This window comes from Panthera tigris, chromosome F3 (genome assembly GCF_018350195.1).
Source record: "Panthera tigris isolate Pti1 chromosome F3, P.tigris_Pti1_mat1.1, whole genome shotgun sequence".
In the NCBI taxonomy this organism is placed as follows: Eukaryota; Metazoa; Chordata; class Mammalia; order Carnivora; family Felidae; genus Panthera; species Panthera tigris.
Window position 1 is genome coordinate 585,039 of NC_056678.1, and position 18,386 is coordinate 603,424.

At 39.3% G+C, this 18,386-nt stretch overlaps 1 protein-coding gene across 2 annotated transcripts in view; it reads left to right on the forward strand.

The window, feature by feature from the left end:
• The window catches only part of LOC122230455 (ankyrin repeat domain-containing protein 26-like), a 62,881-nt gene that overhangs the window by 13,882 nt on the left and 30,613 nt on the right, over positions 1-18,386 (forward strand). For both annotated transcript variants that reach the window (XM_042976432.1, XM_042976434.1), the window contains exons 6-9: positions 1,573-1,744; positions 4,142-4,288; positions 7,828-7,898; positions 8,229-8,322. In XM_042976432.1, coding sequence (XP_042832366.1) covers positions 1,573-1,744; positions 4,142-4,288; positions 7,828-7,898; positions 8,229-8,322 — 484 coding nt within the window. The remainder of the gene's footprint in view (positions 1-1,572; positions 1,745-4,141; positions 4,289-7,827; positions 7,899-8,228; positions 8,323-18,386) is intronic.

Here is an 18,386-nt window from a genome sequence, read left to right on the forward strand (position 1 = left end):
AACATCATTATTGAAGAGATTGAATTCTGCTTGTTTTTCATCTTTCTGTATTTTAATTAATGCTGTCAGGAATGTCTTTTATATAAATCTGTTTCTACGTGTCTGGTTACTTACTTGGAATCAATTCTTCAATATAATATAATCTGGTTAAAGTATAAAAATTTTACAAAAGGTCTTTAATCCATATTTTTAAATTGTTCTCAGGAAAGTTTATATTACTTTCTGTACCTACCAACAGAGAATAAAATGGTCATTTTTCTCAAGACAGTAAAATTCCCCAAAATTGATTCCGTTTGCTTCTTAACATGCAGGGCTTAAAAGGTAAAGTGGGGGTGCCTGGGTGGCTCAGTTGGTTAAGCATCTGGCTTCGGCTCAGGTGATGATCTCGTGAGTTTGAGCCTTGCTTTGGGTGGGCTCGAGCCCTGCTTTGGGTGAGCACGAGCCCCGCTTCGGGTGGACTCCTCTTCTCACACTCTGTCTCTCCCTGTCTGTCTGCCCCTCGTGGGATTCTGTCTCTCTTGCTCTCTCTCCACTCTTGCTCACTTGCATCATCTCTGTCTCAATAAAAAATTTAAACAAAGTAAAATGGGGACGCCTGGGTGGCTCAGTCAAGCGTCCGACTTTGGCTCAGGTCATGATCTCAGGGTTCGTGAGTTCGAGCCCCACATCGAGCTGTGTGTTGTCAGTGCAGAGCCCACGTCGGATTTTCTGCCTCCCTCTCTCTCTCTCTCTCTCCCCCTCCTTTGTTTGCATGGGCTCTCCCTTTCTCTCTCAAAAATGAATAAACATTAAAAAAAAGGTAATACGGAAAGTGATTACTGATAAGTTTTTCAACATCTCTGTCATAGGTAGATAAAATTATTTCAAAAGTGTATGCTGAAAGGTCATATTACTCTTTATTGTTTACTTAATTAATACGTATCCTGTGTTGTTCTAGAAGGGATGTTTAAGTGATTCCTAAAGTAGGTAATCATCAACAAGGTAAGTTGCAAGTGTTGTGGAAGAAGAAATAAAAAACATAGGCAACAGATATTAGACTCGTCAGCCTAGTCTTGGATGACAGTAATCTGCACGTGTATGTTGTGGAAACAACATCCACAGATGCTGTCTTTCACTGCACATCATTTTTAGAGGTACCTGTAAGGTTTCGTCAAGTGGAAATTTTATTTCCAGGAAATTGATAAACTTGCTTGTAGACAGCAACTTCTCTTTTTAATGAGTAACTGAATTATCTGTCCTATGGAGGAATAATTATACCTGTGGGAAAAGGGGTAATTTTCAACTCTAACTTTCCTGAATAATTTCAAACTTCCTTTCCTACAACATCTATCAGAGTTATTACTGACTAAAACTAAGTTGCATAATGCTTTCTCCTGGCTTCTTTTCAACTGTATATATGGTGTGGAAGAGATTGAACTGAGAAATTAAAAACATGAGCCCTACAAGGAAAACAGTTGGAGAACATAGAAATTTTTCATTTGGATAATAAGCCAACTTATGTGGAACCAGATCATAAAATGAACTTTTTATGTCTAACAAAGCAAATTTTAAAAAAAGCATATGTAATTGCAGATGTACCTTAAAACAAGAAGAAGAAGAAGAAAGAAGAAATGCTGATATGTTATATGAAAAAATTAGGGAAAAGTTAAGAAAAGAAGACGAATATAAGAAAGAAGTTGAAACAAAACAAGTTGAACTCGCTCTGAGAACGCTAAACATGGAATTGAAGGCCGCAAAAAATCAGGTAAATCAGTTTTTGATAAAAACTGTATTTCCATCAATATTACATAGTTTGGTATATTATACATATATATTTTATAGTATCCCTATGACTCAATATATATTATTTACGTTTAAAATAAATTAAAACATGGGATCATGTTCCTTTGAACATTTTTTTAAAGTTCTCCTCCTCAGCTTTTGACCTTTTTTTTTTTTTTAATGGGATGAGAGCAGAATCATAATGAAATGTTTCTCCAGGTTGTAGAAGAGCGCAGTGACACTCAGTGGCAACTTTCTCCAGAACAGAAGGCCAGAGTCTTACAAGATGGAAGTCTAAACAATCACCTTTGCAAGCAAAAGGAGCTAGAAATGGCTCATAAGAAAACTAATTCTAAAATATCTTCTTTAGTTATTTTGAAGTACATGTGTGTATGTATTTGTATACATTCTATTTTTTAGTTATTATTTTTATCTCCGTGTGTGTGTGTCTATATGTGTGTGTGTGTATATATATATATATATATATGAAACTGAACTCTGTTCATCATGGAAACTATAGAGGATTTTAAAAGCACATATATTTTGCGGAGGGGCATGGGGGACGGTGGCATTTTTGCTTCACTGGATAAAATAATATTCTTGATTAAATGCATTTGTCTGCAACAACTAGTGACATTCATAATGTCCTCATCCAAAGGAGAGGCTTTTATTACTTTCTGTAGGAATCGATGAGCTTTCCCTAATCTCAAAACTATTGCTACTAGCAACATGTGTTTTGGTTTTGAACAGTTACTTCACTGCCTTGATATATTAATAGGTTAGTTGAACACTTCACTAATGGACAGGAGGACGAGTGTAGCCAGTTCACTGATCATATTTTCAGCATCAAGTCTCCTACTTTTGAGAAAAGTAATTTTGCTTCAAGTAGCATCCTATTTCATTACAAGGAATGTTTGATAACAATGGTATGCTGTGGTATATACTTAATGATAATATATTGATAGGTATTTTATTCCTAATGAAATAGTTGAGTGTATTTCCCCTCTTTTATATTTATTACTGTTTTAAACATGAAGAGGAAATACAAGTTATTGTAGCAGTAAATAATCTCATGGTATTCTAAGAGATGTATAAATTTCACCTTATTTCCTATCAGTGTTTTGAAATACAAGACTTCTTTCGCACTTGTGTATTTACACTAGAGAAGTGGCAGGGCTTGGTGCAAGAGCACTAGTTGTGGAGTGAGAAGACCTGGGGAGAGTCCTGCAGCTCACCGTTTTAATCTCTCCATTCTAGAATTGTGATAACCAACTGAGTTCATTGATGTATGTAGAAGTGTTTCTATTATAGTACAGTGCCTAGATTTGTCAGTTATCAATAGATACAATTCTTATAACTGACTATAGAAATGGTAGCAAAGTAGATATCTATGAAATATTCTCAGGAAAGAAGAATTTTAGGAAATTTAATCTGTCCGAGTATATGCAGAGCTAAGGATTTTACTGTGAGGTAGCTGTGTTCGATATCTACTGTAAACTCAATTTTTAAGTGTAGTCAGATTTATTAATCTTTTATTTCAGGCCTTTGGGTTTGTTGTAAATCAGAGAAAGGCTTTTCCAATTCTGAGATTCTGAACACTTTTCTCACAAATTCTTTTTTACTTTCATGCCTTCATTATCTTCAGTTAAAGTTCTGAACTTTTGGGAACTTATGCTTGTATAAAATGTGAGATTTGGAGCCAACTGTATTTTTTTCCAGTTGGATATTCACTTACTGTAACCTTCCTTCCTACCTTTCTTTCTTTTTATGTTTCTTTATTCATTAGAGAGAGAGAGAGTGAGAGAGAGAATGCGAGCAGGGGAGGGGCAGGGAGAGGGAGAGCGAGAATCCTGAGCAGGCTCCTGACTGTCAGCACAGAGCCTGATGTGGTGCTTGAACCCACAGAATGTGAGATCATTCCCTGAGCCAAAATGAAGAGTCAGACACTTACCCAACTGAACCACCCTGGCACCCCCTGCAACCTTTTCATTGTTGAAACATAGATGATACTTTCATTTCAAAGAAAATCATGATAATGCCATTTTATTGAGTGCTATCTGAAAATGTGCTTGGTTTTACTTAGCTTTCTGATAATCATGAGAAAACACAAGATCGGTTGCATAGAAACCACATGTTGCAGGATGAAATTGTCGTGCTAAGACTGGAAAGAGACACCATAAAAAATCAGAACTAGGCAGGGAGATAACACCTTTTGTGTCTTTAACTGAATTCAGTGAACAGGAATATGTGTGTTACAGAAAGACGGTGAATTGATGTATGCGTTGCTACTTCTCAAAGTACGTATATGAGAGTTGTCTATTATTAACATAATTTAATAATAAGATGATTTAGAAAATCAGTAACAGAAATGTCTTATTAGGTAGTTGCGAGACAACTTCAACAAGAACTGGCTGATACTCTGAAGAAACAGTCTATGTCAGAGGCTTCCCCAGAGGTTACGTCCCGTCTTCGTCTGGAAGATGAAACACGGGATCTCAAGAAGAAATTAGGTCAAATCAGAAGTCAGGTATGTAATAAATGTAACCTGTCAACAGCTAACTTATAGCTGGTTAAATAATATAAAGTGTTTTAGGATACTAATGTCCATGGACCGCTTTCTTTGGTATTTTCATTTTAATTAATTTATTATGATTTTAGTATCTTTACAATGCACTTATTTCGTAAATTCTGCCTTCCCTTCTACTATTCGTGTTATACATTGTTTTCTTATAATACTCTTAGCAAAGTTGAGGCTTTTGTATCCTTCCTCACAGAAATTGAGAGACTTCTTTCATTCTTTAAAAATTTTTTCACAGTTTTTTAATTTATTTTGAGAGAAAGAGTGAGAGAGAGTGTGTGCGTGCATGTTAACAGGGGAGGGGCAGAGAGAGGAGAGAGAGAGAATGCCAGGCAGGCTCCATGCTGTCAGTGTAGAGCCAATGTGAGGCTCAGTCTCATGAACCGTGAGATCATGACCTGAGCTGAAAACCAGAATTGGATGCTTAACTGACGTAGCCACCCAGGTGCCCCAAGAGACTTTTGTCCCCTACTAAACAATGTTTTTTAACGATATCTCTATTACCATGATGAGGCGAGCTGGATCAAATCAGAAGATAATGTTTAATGGAATGTCTCAGATAATTTTCTTAGTTCTCATCTTCACTTTTGGGAAGAATGCGTATTGATATCAGGATGACGTGTACAGAAAGATCACTTAACAAACCACTTGAACTTAGGCATTTCCTTCATTTTCTTTGCCTTTTAGACATATTGTCAAAGCACGGAAATATTCAGATCATGTATAGTGTGGACGCCCAAAAGCGAGAATTAAGAACATTCTCTGTGTCCTGCCATTGGGTTTTTTTAAAGCTTTTTTGAGGTACAATACACATACCGTGAAAGTCACCCATTCGCCATGCACAGTTCACTGTCTCTGTGTACACTCGTGCAACCATCACTGCCATCAAGTAGAATGTTTTCCTCACCCTGAAAGGAAACCCTTCCCCGTTGCCCCCAGCCTCAGTCTACTACTTGGTCTCTCAGTGGCGTTGCCTCTTGTGAATATTTCATATAAATGGAGTCACACAACGTGTGGTCCCTTGGGACTAGCTAGCTTCACTTAATGTTTTCTGGGTTCATTTGTGTCGGTTACAGCTTATATCAGAGCTTCATTTCTTTTTATTGTCAAACAGTACTCCATTGTGGGCTAAGGCCCTTGTTCATTCATCAGTTGATGGACCTTTGGGTTGTGTCCACTTCTTGCCTATTAATACTGCTGCTTATGAACATTCACGTAGTTCTTGTGTGGACATCCGTTTTTGTCTCTGCCATCAGATTTTATCCTCTGAGTTAATTGGGTTGATGTCACCATCTCTCAGCCATTACTCATGCTGTCCTTACTGTCTTTTTAGTTTCTGTTCCTCTTGAGTAAACCTGTGTTATTCAGACTTGGCTCACAGTCTCCTTTCCAATGAACTTTCTCTGACTGTTCTAACTCCCATTAGCTTTAACTCTCTTGACACTTGTCATCTAGCCTGTGCAGAGCAATTTAGTCCTTTATTTGACATTGTTTTTATTTTTTTCATGACAGGTAATTTCGTCTTCCTAAGTATAAATTTAAGGGATGATACTATTTGATACGTGTGGTACTTATCCTTGTATAAATTGAAAATATTTTAACTTAACAGTTTTTCCGATAAAATTAAGTACTTTATACCGTATCAATAAATTCTTCTTGGAAACATTGGTATAACAAAGCTTTTATTCTAAATGTATGCTAAGAAATGAAATACTAAATTGAGGGGTGCCTGGCTGGCTCCAGTCCGATCAGAGTCTGCCTTTGGCTCAGGTCATGATCTCCACGTTCTTGAGATGGAGCCCTGCATCGGGCTTTCTGCTGTCAGCAGAGCCTGCGTTGGATCCGTTGGGTCCCTCACGTTCTGCGCCACTCAGACTCGTGCTCTGTATCAAAAAATAAACGTTAAAAAGATGTGTGTATATCTCTATACACACACACACACTTACATAAGTAAAACTATTAATGAAAGCACTTAATCAAATAGAGGAGAAATGTTCAATCAAATGTTTAGTTCTTGTTTCCCTCTCACTATGATAAAGCACGCTAAATTTGTCTTTCTTCATTACACAGCCAGGACTGGGATTTACACATTTATAGCACTTTACCAACTGCAAATATCTGGGGACAGCTTTTCTGATATGCTGTTACCACAAAGCCTTAATCTCTTCATCGGAGTACATGCTAAAGCAGCCTAACGTAAACAGTATGGACATGAAATGATTGAGGAACTTTAGCAAGACTCGATTATTTCCATGTCAGTGGCTTTCCCTTGCCTCTGATGGTCATGTAAAGGATCTACTACTCAGTCAAGGAGGTGCTATTTGTACCGTAGTCTGTGAGCATTGTCCACAGACAATGTGGACCTGTCCACAGGTCCTTTGTTTTGAGAGAGAGAGAGAGAGGGAGAGAGAGAGAGATTGTTGGGAAGGGCATGTGGGGAGAGAGAAAAAGGGAGAGAGAGAGAGAGAGAGGGAGGGAGAGAGAATCCCAAGCAGGCTCCTCGCTGTCCACGCAGAGCTCGATGTGGGGCTCAATCACATGACCCTGAGATCATGTCCTGAGCCGAAATCAAGAGCCAGACGCTGACCCGACTGAGCCACTCAGGTACCCCAGTAGGTGCTGTTATTACCTTCATTTTACAGATGCAGAGACTGAGACACGGAAGTTTTAGGTAGTGTGCTCAAGGTCTTACAGCTCATAACCAGCAGAATTGGGAATTCAGACCCAGGCTTTCTGGCTCCTACTAGGATACTGCTTGTCAAACTCTTCCATGAAATACCTCGTAGTCACTGAAAACAGCATGTTCAGTTTTATAATCACGAGAATAGCAATGTCATTCACCTATGTGAATATGTAAAATCATAGTTGATATGGTGCTTGGAATATGAAAACAGAAATGTTTACCATAAGGTAAATTCCTATATTTCCTCCATTTGACCAGTAGATATATTTTTATGTTTATCTGATCGTATGTAATTTAAAAACATTAACAACGTTATGTTTTTGTAGGAGAGTAAGATTGGTAAACTATTCTGTAACAGTATTGAAATGTTTTCGGCTTTGTAGGCCATAGCCTCTGTTGTAGAAGCTGAACTCTTTTGTTATGACCTCAAAGTAGCCGTCAACCAGCATGTAGAGGAGGGTGTGGCTGGGTCCAATAAGATTTTAGTTACAGGGGCGCTTGGGCGGCTTAGTTGGTTGAGGGTCCTGTCTCTTAATTTCCACTCAGGTCATGATCCCAAACCCCACATCATGAGACCGGTCATGAGACCGAGCCCCACATCAAGCTTCAACCTGAGCTTGCAGCCTGCTTGCCATTTTCTCTGTCTCTTCCTCTGACTCCCTTCCCACCTGTGTGTGCTCTCTCCCTCTCTGTCTCTCTTTCAAGTAAAAAAAAAACAAAAAGCAAAAACATTTAGGTACAGAAACAGGTGATGGTGTTCTACTAGATTGTCGGTATTTAAAATTATTTTTTTTCTTTATTTTAGTTGCAAGAAGCACAGGAACGACATGCAGAGGCCGTAAGATACGCTGAGAAGATGAAAGATCATATGCTAAAGTAGAATTTAAACCTAACAGAAAATAGCTTGATTATTTGTAAAGCAGATAAGCAGTGTACTATGAGAAATGTATTAGTTATGCCAGTATATCATTGTTAAGCTGGATACAAGTTCCAGCTTTGAGCTATTTTGAAATGCAAAATTTTGGCATCTTATCTCTCAATTTTGCACCATTACCACAAAACACAACGAGAAAATTGGTACAATTCCCAAATCTTCCTCTTGATACAATTTTAAGAATTTCTGTAATACCCTCATTTGTTCAGAAATTACACGGTACTGTTTTAAAACTATGTGTGAGAATAATTATCTTAAGATCTGCATTTTAGGCTAAAGGTTAAAAATGCCAGGCAAGAAGAAACCATCAAACATCAAGCAGCCCAAATTCAAGATCTTCAGAGCAACTTGCTAAAGGCAAGTATGGTAAGTCGATCTCTTAATGCCTGTCCTACTGAAAGGAATCCTTATTTCACTGATCATATGGAAAATCTCCCTGATCAAAATATTTGGTTGATATTGTTCCTGCTTGCTACTAGTGATGTAATTCTTCTATATAGATGAAGTCGACTGAATTCATAAAGCATTGATGTTTGTAGTGAGATTTAAATAAAAATATTGTGAGAATCTAAGAAAAGCAACAATTTATATATACCGCAGTGAGCATTTGGTTTAGTCCTCCTTTTGGCTATTGTATATAATTCTGCTGTGAACGTTGGCATACAGATGTGTGAGTCCCTGCTAATATTTTTCAGTGTGTTTCAAACTTCCGCACACTTTGAGTGATCATTTCATCTTGAATTTTGACTTTCTCTTGTAGTCTCAACCCTTCAGTGAGAGTTTGAGAACGGGTTATGTTAATGGTGATTAGTTGTAATTTGTAATTACAAGTTTGCAATTTATTGTCTTCATCAAGAATGACTAGCAGGTCCTTATGCAAACGTCCTTTTCAAAGGAATGGACTTTTTGTTGGATTTGTAAAGGAAAAGAAATGCCAGTAAAATAGCAGAAATGTCTGCTCTGTCAGGGCCTTATCTAGTAACATAGTGCTCCTACCTTTGCAAGTTCAGAAACTCATTTTCTTTTTCCCCTCCCTTGAGTTCATCAGCCTTTCAGAGATTTCACAATTCAATCTCAGAAGAGACTAATGTGCCATTCAGGATTCTAACTTACTGATAGTTAGTGAAACCCCATCTGTTTTTCAAGCGGAACAGTTAATGTCATCCCACTCTCACCCTCCTTTGTAGGATTCACATTATAAATCCTAAGTGGGAGCAATGAGGTAGATACACTGACCAACTCGTTTCTGTCAGTCACAAAAGCTATATAATATACATGCAAGTTTCATTGGACAGCTATACCCGTCAGGGGAACTAGAACATTCTGTTGACTGGTCCTTTTTGTGGCCGAAGAGACATTGAAAATTATTTTCTTTTCTAGACCTCTTATAAATGAGTCACATTGTATTAGGGAACTTTTCATGCGAGTAACATGACACTCTGTTGATCAGTCTTCTATGAAGGAGAGTGCTAGGCGTTGTCCTGCTACTATGTCCTAAAGAATCATTAAGGTCTCAAAAACTAAAATTTGTAAGAATATCTAAAACTGATGAAGCTTATTAAAGAATAACGAGGGATTTTCTGTAGATCCCTATAGAAAAGAATTAAGGTTATGGCATGAAATTAGCTGCCACTTTAAGGTCTTCCCTGTGAAAAGCTTAGCTTTCAGCCAACTCAGTCCATAGCTCTGACTTCTCTAGAAGGTCCTTATCTCCTGAATCCCCAACCAGAGGCTTCCTGGGTTGAGAAATTTTTTGGTGGTGCGCGGGACGTTATTCTTTTTGTTGTATCTTTAGTTTTTATTTTTTTAAATTTGCATCCAAATTAGTTAGCATTTAGTGAAGCAATGATTTCAGGAGTAGATTCCTTAATGCCCTTACCCATTTAGCACATCCCCCCTCCCACAACCCCTCCAGCAACCCTCAGTTTGTTCTCCATATTTATGAGTCTCCTGTGTTTGTCCTCCTCCCTGTTTTTATATGATTTTTGTTTCCCTTCCCTTTTGTTCATCTGTTTTGTCTCTTAAAGTCCTCATACGAGGGAAGTCATATGATTTTTGTCTTTCTCCGACTAATTTCACTTAGCATAATATGCTCCAGTTCCATCCACGTAGTTGCAAATGGCAAGATTTCATTCTTTTTGATTGCCGAGTAATACTCCATGGAATGAATATATATATATATATATATATATATATATATATATATATATATCTCACATCTATTTTTTTTATTTTTTTTAACTTTTTACTCATTTTTGAGACAGGAAGAGACAGAGCGTGAACAGGGGAGGGTCAGAGAGAGGGAGACACAGAATCTGAAACAGGTCCAGGCTCTGAGCTGTCAGCACACAGCCCGATGCGGGGCTCGAACTCACAGACCGCGAGATCATGACTTGAGCCAAAGTCGGCCGCTTAACCGACTGAGCCACCCAAGCACCCCATACCACATCTTCTTTATCCATGCATCCATCGGTGGACAGTTGGGCTCTTTGCATACTGTGGCTATTGTTGAGAGTGCTGCTATAAACATGGCAGTGCATGTGTCCCTTCGAAACAGCACACCTGTATCCCTTGCATAAATGCCTAGTAGTGCAATTGCTGGGTCGTAGGGTAGGTCTATTTTTAGTTTTTTGAGGAAACTCCATACTGTTTTCCAGAGTGGCTGCACCAGCTTGCATTGCCACCAGCAATGGAAAAGAGATCCTCTTCTCTGCATCCTCACCAACATCTGTTGTTGCCTGAGTTGTTCATGTGAGCCATTCTGACAGGCGCAAAGTGGTATCTCAGTGTGGTTTTGATTTGTATGGCCATCTGGATGTCTTCTTTGGAGCAGTGTCTATTCATGTCTTTTGCCCATTACTTCACTGGATGACTTGTGTTCTGGGTGTTCAGTTTGAGAAGTTCTTTGTAGATTTTGGATACTAACCCTTTATCTGATATGTCATTTGCAAATAAATACCTTCTCCCATTCTGTCAGCTGCCTTTTAGTTTTGTTGATTGTTTCCTTCGCTGTGCACAAGCTTTTTATTTTAATGAGGTCCCCCTAGTTCATTTTTGCCTTTGTTTCCCTTGCCTCCAGAGACGTTTTGAATAAGATGCTGCTGCAGGCAAGATCAAAGAGGGTTTTGCCTGCTTTCTCCTTGAGATTTTGATAGCTTCGTGTCTTCCATTGAGGTCTTTCATCCATTGTGAGGTTATTTTTTGTGTAATGAACAACTTTTTATGTGAACATGTTTTGATTTCTCTTGGGTATATACCTATAAATACAGTTGCTGCTTCATATGGTAACTCTGCTAAATAAACCTTTTTTGTTTGTTTTTGTTTTGTTTTTTCAACCTTTTGAGGAGGGGCAGGCACCTGGGTGGCTCAGCCGGGTGCGTGGCCGGCTCTTGATTTCAGCTCAGGTCATGATCTCAGGGTTGTGGAATCAAGCCCTACATTGGGCTCTGCTCTGAGCATGGAGCCTGCTTGGGATTCTCTCCCTCCCTCTCCTCTGTCCCTCTACCCCACTTGTGCACTCTCTCTCAAATAAGTTTAGAACAATTGTTTTTCTAGTTTAACCTTTTGAGGAACTGCCAGACTGTTTGCAAAGTGGCAGCAACATTACATTTTCATCAGCAGTTTTTGAGAGTTCCCATTTTCCTGATTCTTGCCAATGTTTGTCATTATCTGTTGCTTTTATGATAGCAATTCTAGTGGGTATGAAATGGCATCTTGTGGTTTTTGGTTTGCATTTTCTTAGAACTAATGATGTTGAACATGTCTCTTTTATTTTTGAGAGAGACAGTGTGAGCAGGGGAGGGGCAGAGAGAGAGGGAGACACAGAATCTGAAACAGGCTCCAGGCTCCCAGCTGTCAGCACAGAGCCTGATGCAGGGTTCGAACCCACAAACCGTGAGATTGTGACCTGAGCCCAAGTCAGAAGCTTAACTGACTGAACCACCCAGCACCCCGAACATCTCCCTTTGAACGTGATTATTATCCATTTCTGTATCGTCTTTAAAGAACTAATCCATTCTTTTGCCCGTTTTTATATTGGATTGTCTTTTCATTATTGGAAGAGTTATTTAAATATCCTACATACAAATCCCTTAGCAGATATGGGATTTTCAGGTATTTTCTCCTATTTAGTCACTTGCCTATTCACTTTCTTGATGGTGATATTTGAAGCATAGTAGTTTTTAATTTTGATGAAGTAAACTTAATCTGCTTTTGTCTTTTGGTGTCATGTCCAAGAAATCATTGCCAAATCCAGTCACAAACATATACACGTAAGCTTTTTTCTAAGAGTTTTATCATTTTAGCTCTTAGATTTTAAGTTAATTTTGTATATATGCTATGGGGTAGAGGTCTGATTTTATTACTTTGCATGTGGATATCCATCTGTCCCAGTACCGTTTGCTACAAAGACTATTCTTATTCCATTTAATTGTCTGCCACCCTTGTGGAAAATCAGTTCACTATAATGTGAGAGTTTATTGTTATATTCTCAATGTTAATACATTGATCTATATGTCTGTCCTTATGCCAGTACCATATCAAATTTTATGAAAACTTATTCCTAGTTATCTTGCAAATTACCAGTCACTTGTGTAATAATAAAAAGTCAATGTAGTAGAACTTAACTTTGCTCCTATAGAGATTTTTGCTTCTTGAAGGACCCTTTCGCCAGCCTATGCCTTGCTGACCCCATGACTCAATGTGAAGTCAGGCTCAAAAAGATAAAATGCTCTTTCTTTAGTGTGTTCAGACTTTTTATTTATTTATTTATTTATTTATTTACTTACTTACTTATATATCTTTTTAGAGCATGCACAAGCAGGACAAGGGGGTGTGTGGGGAGAGAGAGAGAGAGAGAGAGAGGGAGAGGGAGAGAGAGAGAGAGGAGAGAGAATTTTTAGCAGGCTTCACACTTAGTGTGGAGGCTGACAGGGGTCTTGATCCCATGACCCTGGGATCATGACCTGAGAGGTTGAGGCTCAACTGACTGAGCCACCCAGGTTCCCCGCCTGTGCAAACTTTTAGTGTCTCAGTCAGTGCTGCCCACTTTCATTTCCATCAAATCTTGGCCATAGGATGTCTTGACTCAGTCTACCGTTTACTTCATTATATTTTATTATCTCATTATAATGCATAGACTCATCCATAGTTTTCACCATCTAGGAAGGAAAAGATTAACTCTGGGCTATTCCTCTTTCCTGTTAAGCAATCTTGCTAATCCATCATCTTGCAGTTCACAATGAGATCCTCTTCTGACCTGGTTCTTGTGTGTAACACTGGTGTTAATCCCGTTCTTGGCACAGATCCTACATTCTTGGAAAACACAGTAGCCTGTATCCCCTTCTTTCACTTAAATAGAAAGATATGCATAGCTAGACGTTATAGCTCGGCATATAATTAATGGAATAAACATTACATCATTCAAATAATACAGCTGTACAAAGTGAGGTAGTATTAAGTTGATTTATCAGAAACAAATAGTAGATTGGTAATTTGAATGACAAAAAAATTTTTGAAGCCAACTTGTATGATATGGAGAAGCATTGTGGGACAACACAAAGATGAAATGGTCTTACCTCCCCACACAAACAAGGTTGGAGTAAGGTAAAGGAGAATGTGCAGTTGATTTAAGTAGTGCTAAAGGACAGTACATTTGTTTTGCTACTGAAAAGATGAAAAATGATTCCATAACAGTCTCTTTATTTCCTCACTGAGGAAAGGAGAATGAAGATTGAGTATTCAATGGATTAAAAAATACTCAAAGCTGCCTATTTCCTTTAATTGAAATCAGATCAAAGGCCCAATTTTGGTTATCAAATTGACTCTTTCTAGTTTTTCAACTATTGTGCTTCAAATCGTATGTCTGTGCTTCTACCTTAACTTGAGGGGAAATTCTAAAGAGGCATTCCAGCCTACTTGTAAGAATTGTTGAAATTGAAGGGAATCTTAGCAAAAGATCTTAGAGACAGGAAGATGGCAGAGGAGTAGGAGGACTCTAGGCTTGCCTCATCCCACGAATACAACTAGATAACAGTCAGCTCACCCTAAATACCCCAGAAATTGACCTGAAGACTGACAGAACAAACTCCACAACAAAAGGGAGAAAAGAGGCCACATCAAAGAAGGTCCTTGATGCAGAAGTGTCGCCTAGAAGAGAAACATACCCTGGCTGCTGCAGAGGGGAGGGAGTCGAGGTTGTGGGTAAGGATGAGAGAGAGGAACACACAGGGGAATGCACAAAGAGAACATATCCCCATACCCACTGGCTTGGAAAACAAGAGGGGCTGTATTTCGTGAGTTCTTGCAACCAGTAGTGCTTAAAGTCTGGAGTTTTAAAGGGCATCCGGTTTAGATGGGTTAGAGTCCTGAGGTACTGCACTGTTCTTGGACAGAGGGCAGGCAAACAACGTGGGAGCATACAGCATGGATACAGTGGTCTGAAGAGTGCCTGGGGCACACAGTGGGTAGATTATTTGCTCTTCTCAGAGCACGACCCTCAGAGGCAAAGTTCAGAGAGACCTGTCTGTAGGAACAAAGCCGCTGGCTGGCACCATCTCCTTCTCCTGCCCCTCACCACAAACATAAAGCCGCCTGCAGGAAGCAGTGCATTGCTAACTCTGGTTACCTAACTTGCTTACACCAAACGCCACCCCCTTGCACTCTGGTGGAACTACCTTTCTCAATCACTCTTGCTTGAGTTCCAGCACAGCAGACCCCTCCCCCAGGAGACCAGGACAAATGCCTGCCCACACCACATCTCCCAACCAGAGAGTTTCCCTTGGCCTCAGTTCCAGTAGAGGTGGTGACAGGTCTCATTTCCTAAGCAGACCAGAACACACCTAGTTAAAACTCGCTACATTCAGGCCAGGGACCAAACACTCACCAGCCCAGGCAAGGAGAGCCTCTGCAGACGACTGGCCTGAAGGATAGCATAGCCAGAACACAACAGCAGAACACATGCAGCACACACTGGTGACACTCCCTGAAGTGCTAGACCCTGGGCATTACATGACGTCTTTTTCCTAATTCCATTACTTTCAGGAGCAGGTGACATAACTGGCTTCTCTCACACACAGAAGCTGGCAGATACTTAGACAAAATGAAAAGACAGAGGCATTTATCCCAAATGAAAGGACAGGATAAGGCCATGGCCAGAGACCTAAATGGGACAGATGTAAATAACACGCCTAATAGAGAATTTAAAACCATGATCATAAGGATATTCACTGGACTTGAGAAAAGAATGGAAGACATCAGAGGGACCCTTACCATAGACATAACAGAGTTCAAGAATCAGAGATGAAGAGTGCATTAAAAATGAACAGCAAGCTGGAAGAAGCAGAGGAACAAATTAATGACCTAGAAGACAAAGTAATGGAAAGCAGTGAAACTGAAGAAGACAAAGAAGAATTATCCAATGCAAGAATAGACTTAAGACACTCAGTGACTCCGTCAAATGTAAAAACATTCATATGATAGGAGTCCCAGAAGAAAAAGACAGAGAGAAGGGGACAGATAATTGATTAGAAGACACAGCTGAAAAATTCCCTAATGTGGAGAAGAAAACGGACATCCAGATCCAGGAGGCACAGAGAACTTCCATCAAAGTCAACACCCAAGACATGTTGTAATTAAATTTGCAAAATATACTGCTAACATCTTCTTTTTTTTTAGTGTTTTGTTTTTTGCTTTTGCTTTTTTTTTTTATTTCTGTGACAGAACGCAGACACAAGCAGGGGAGGGGCAGAGAGAGAGAGAGAGAGAGAGAGAATCCCAAGCACTCTCTGTGCTGTCAGTCCAGAGCCCACTGGAGGGCTTAAACCCACGAACTGCGAGGTCACGACTTGAGCTAAGATCAAGTCATGCTTAACCGACTGAGCCACACAGGCGCCCCACTGCTACAAATCTTAAAAGCAGCAAAACAAGTCATTCACTTCCAAGGGAAAACCCACAAGGCTAGCAGGAGATTTTTCAACAGAAACTTTGCAAGGCAGAAGGAAATGGCATGATATATTCAAAGTGCTGCATGAGAAAAATCTGCAGCCAAATATACTCTATCCAGTAAGGCTATCATTCATAATAGAAGGAGAGATAAAGAATTTCTCAGACAAACAAAAATGGAAGGAGTTTGTGACCACTAAATCAGCCTGTAAGAAATATTATCAGGGGCTCTGAGTGGAAAGGAGAGATCAAAAGTGACAGTATAAAGGCAGGAAATGTAAAACCAGTAAAAAAGTATATTTCTGTAAAAAAAAATCGTCAAGGAATGCCCCCAAAAAGGATATACAATATAATAGCTTATCAAAACATGGGGAGGAGAAAAAAAATGAGCTCTAACTTAAGTGACCATCAACTTAATATAGACTGCTACACGCAGAAGAGGTGATATACAAATTAATGCTTATCATATACCAAAACCCACTAATAACCATGCAAAGAATAAAGAGAAAGAAATCCAAATATATCATTAAAGCAAATTAGAAAGACATCAAAGGGAGAAAAACAATAAAGGATTTGAGAAAATCTCCAGAAACAACCACAAAACAAGTAGTAAAATGACAATAAATACATACCTGTCAATAATTACTTTGGATATAAATGGAATAAACACTCCAACCAAAAGACCTAGGGTGACAGGATGGATTAAAACAAGACCCATCTGTATGCTGCCTATAAAAACCTCATTTTAGACATAAAGGCACCTGCACATTGAAAGTGAGGGGATGCTTGCACTGTTGGTGGTAATGCAAACTGGTGCAGCCACTCTGGAAAACAGTGCGTAGGTTCCTGAAAACAATTGAAAATCGAACTACCTTACAACCCCTCAATAGCACTACTGGGAATTTATGCAAAGGATACAGGAGTGCTGATTCATAGGGGCACATGTACTCCAATGTCTATAGCAGTGCTTTCAACAATAGCCGAATTGTGGAAAGAGCCTAAATGCCCATCAACGGATGAATGGAGAAAGAGATGTGGTTTATATATACACTGGAATACTACCTGGCAAGGAGAAAGAGTGAAATCGTGCTATCTCTTGCAATGTGGTTGGAACTGGAAGGTATTAGGCTACATGAAATAAGTCACAGAAAGACAGATATCATATGTTTTTGCTCTTATGTGGATCTTGAGAAACTTAACAGAAGACCGTGGGGGAAGGGAAGGGGAAAAATAGTTACAAACAGAGAAGGAGAGGGGCAAACCATAGGAGACTCGAATGCAGAAAACAGAGGGTTGATCGGGGGCAGTGGGTAAGAAGGGAAAGTGGGTGGTGGGCATTGAGGAGGGCACTTGTTGGGATGAGCCCTGGGTGTTGTCTATAAGTGATGAACCACGGGAATCTACCCCCAAAACCAAGAGCACACTGTACACACTTTATTTTAGCCAAGTTGACAATAAATTCTGTTTAAAAAAATGAAAGCGAGGGGATGGAGAAAAATTTATCACGTTAAAAGAAAAAATATCGATACTTTTGTTAGACAAGAGTCCTTAAAACAAAGACTGTGGGACACCTGGGTGCCTCAGTCATTTGAGCGACCCGACTAGGTCTTGGCTCAGGTCATGATCTTATGGCTGGTGGCTTTGAGCCCCATGTTGGGCTCCAGGCTGACAGCATGGAGGCTGCTTGAAATTTTCTCTCCCCCTATGTCCCTCCCCAACTCTGTCTCTCTCAGAATAAATAAAAAACCCAAAACAAAGACTGTAGCAAGAACCAAAGAATGCTACTATATCATAATAAAGGGTACAATCCAATAGGAAGATCTAACAACTGTAAATATGCACCCACCATGAGAACACTCAAGTACATAAAACAAAAAACCAACATAAAGGAACTAATTGATAATAAGACAGTAATAGGGTACTTTAACACCCCATTTACATCAATAGATCTTAAAAAAATCACCAAAAAATACATCTTAACAGAAAATCACCAAAGAAACAGTGGCTTTGAGCCATACAGAGAAAGACAGATACCATATGTGTTCACTCTTATGTGGATCCTGAGAAACATAACGGGAACCCATGGGGGAGGGGAAGGAAATAAAAAGAGGTTAGAGTGGGAGAGAGCCAAAGCATAAGACACTCTTAAAAACTGAGAACAAACTGAGGGCTGATGGGGGGTGGGAGGGAGTGGAGGGTGGGTGATAGGTATTGAGGAGGGCACCTGTTGGGATGAGCACTGGGTGTCGTATGGAAACCAATTTGACAATAAATTTCATATATTAAAAAAAAAAAAAAAAGAAACAATGGCTTTGAATGACAGAGCAGACCAGATTGGACTTAAGAGATTTTTTCAGAACGTTCCATCCCTAAAACAGAATACACGTTGTTTTCAAGTGTACATGGAATATTCTCAAGAATGGATCATAAAAACAGGCCTTAATTATTAAAAACAATACATGCAGGTTAGATAACGTGCTAGTACACTG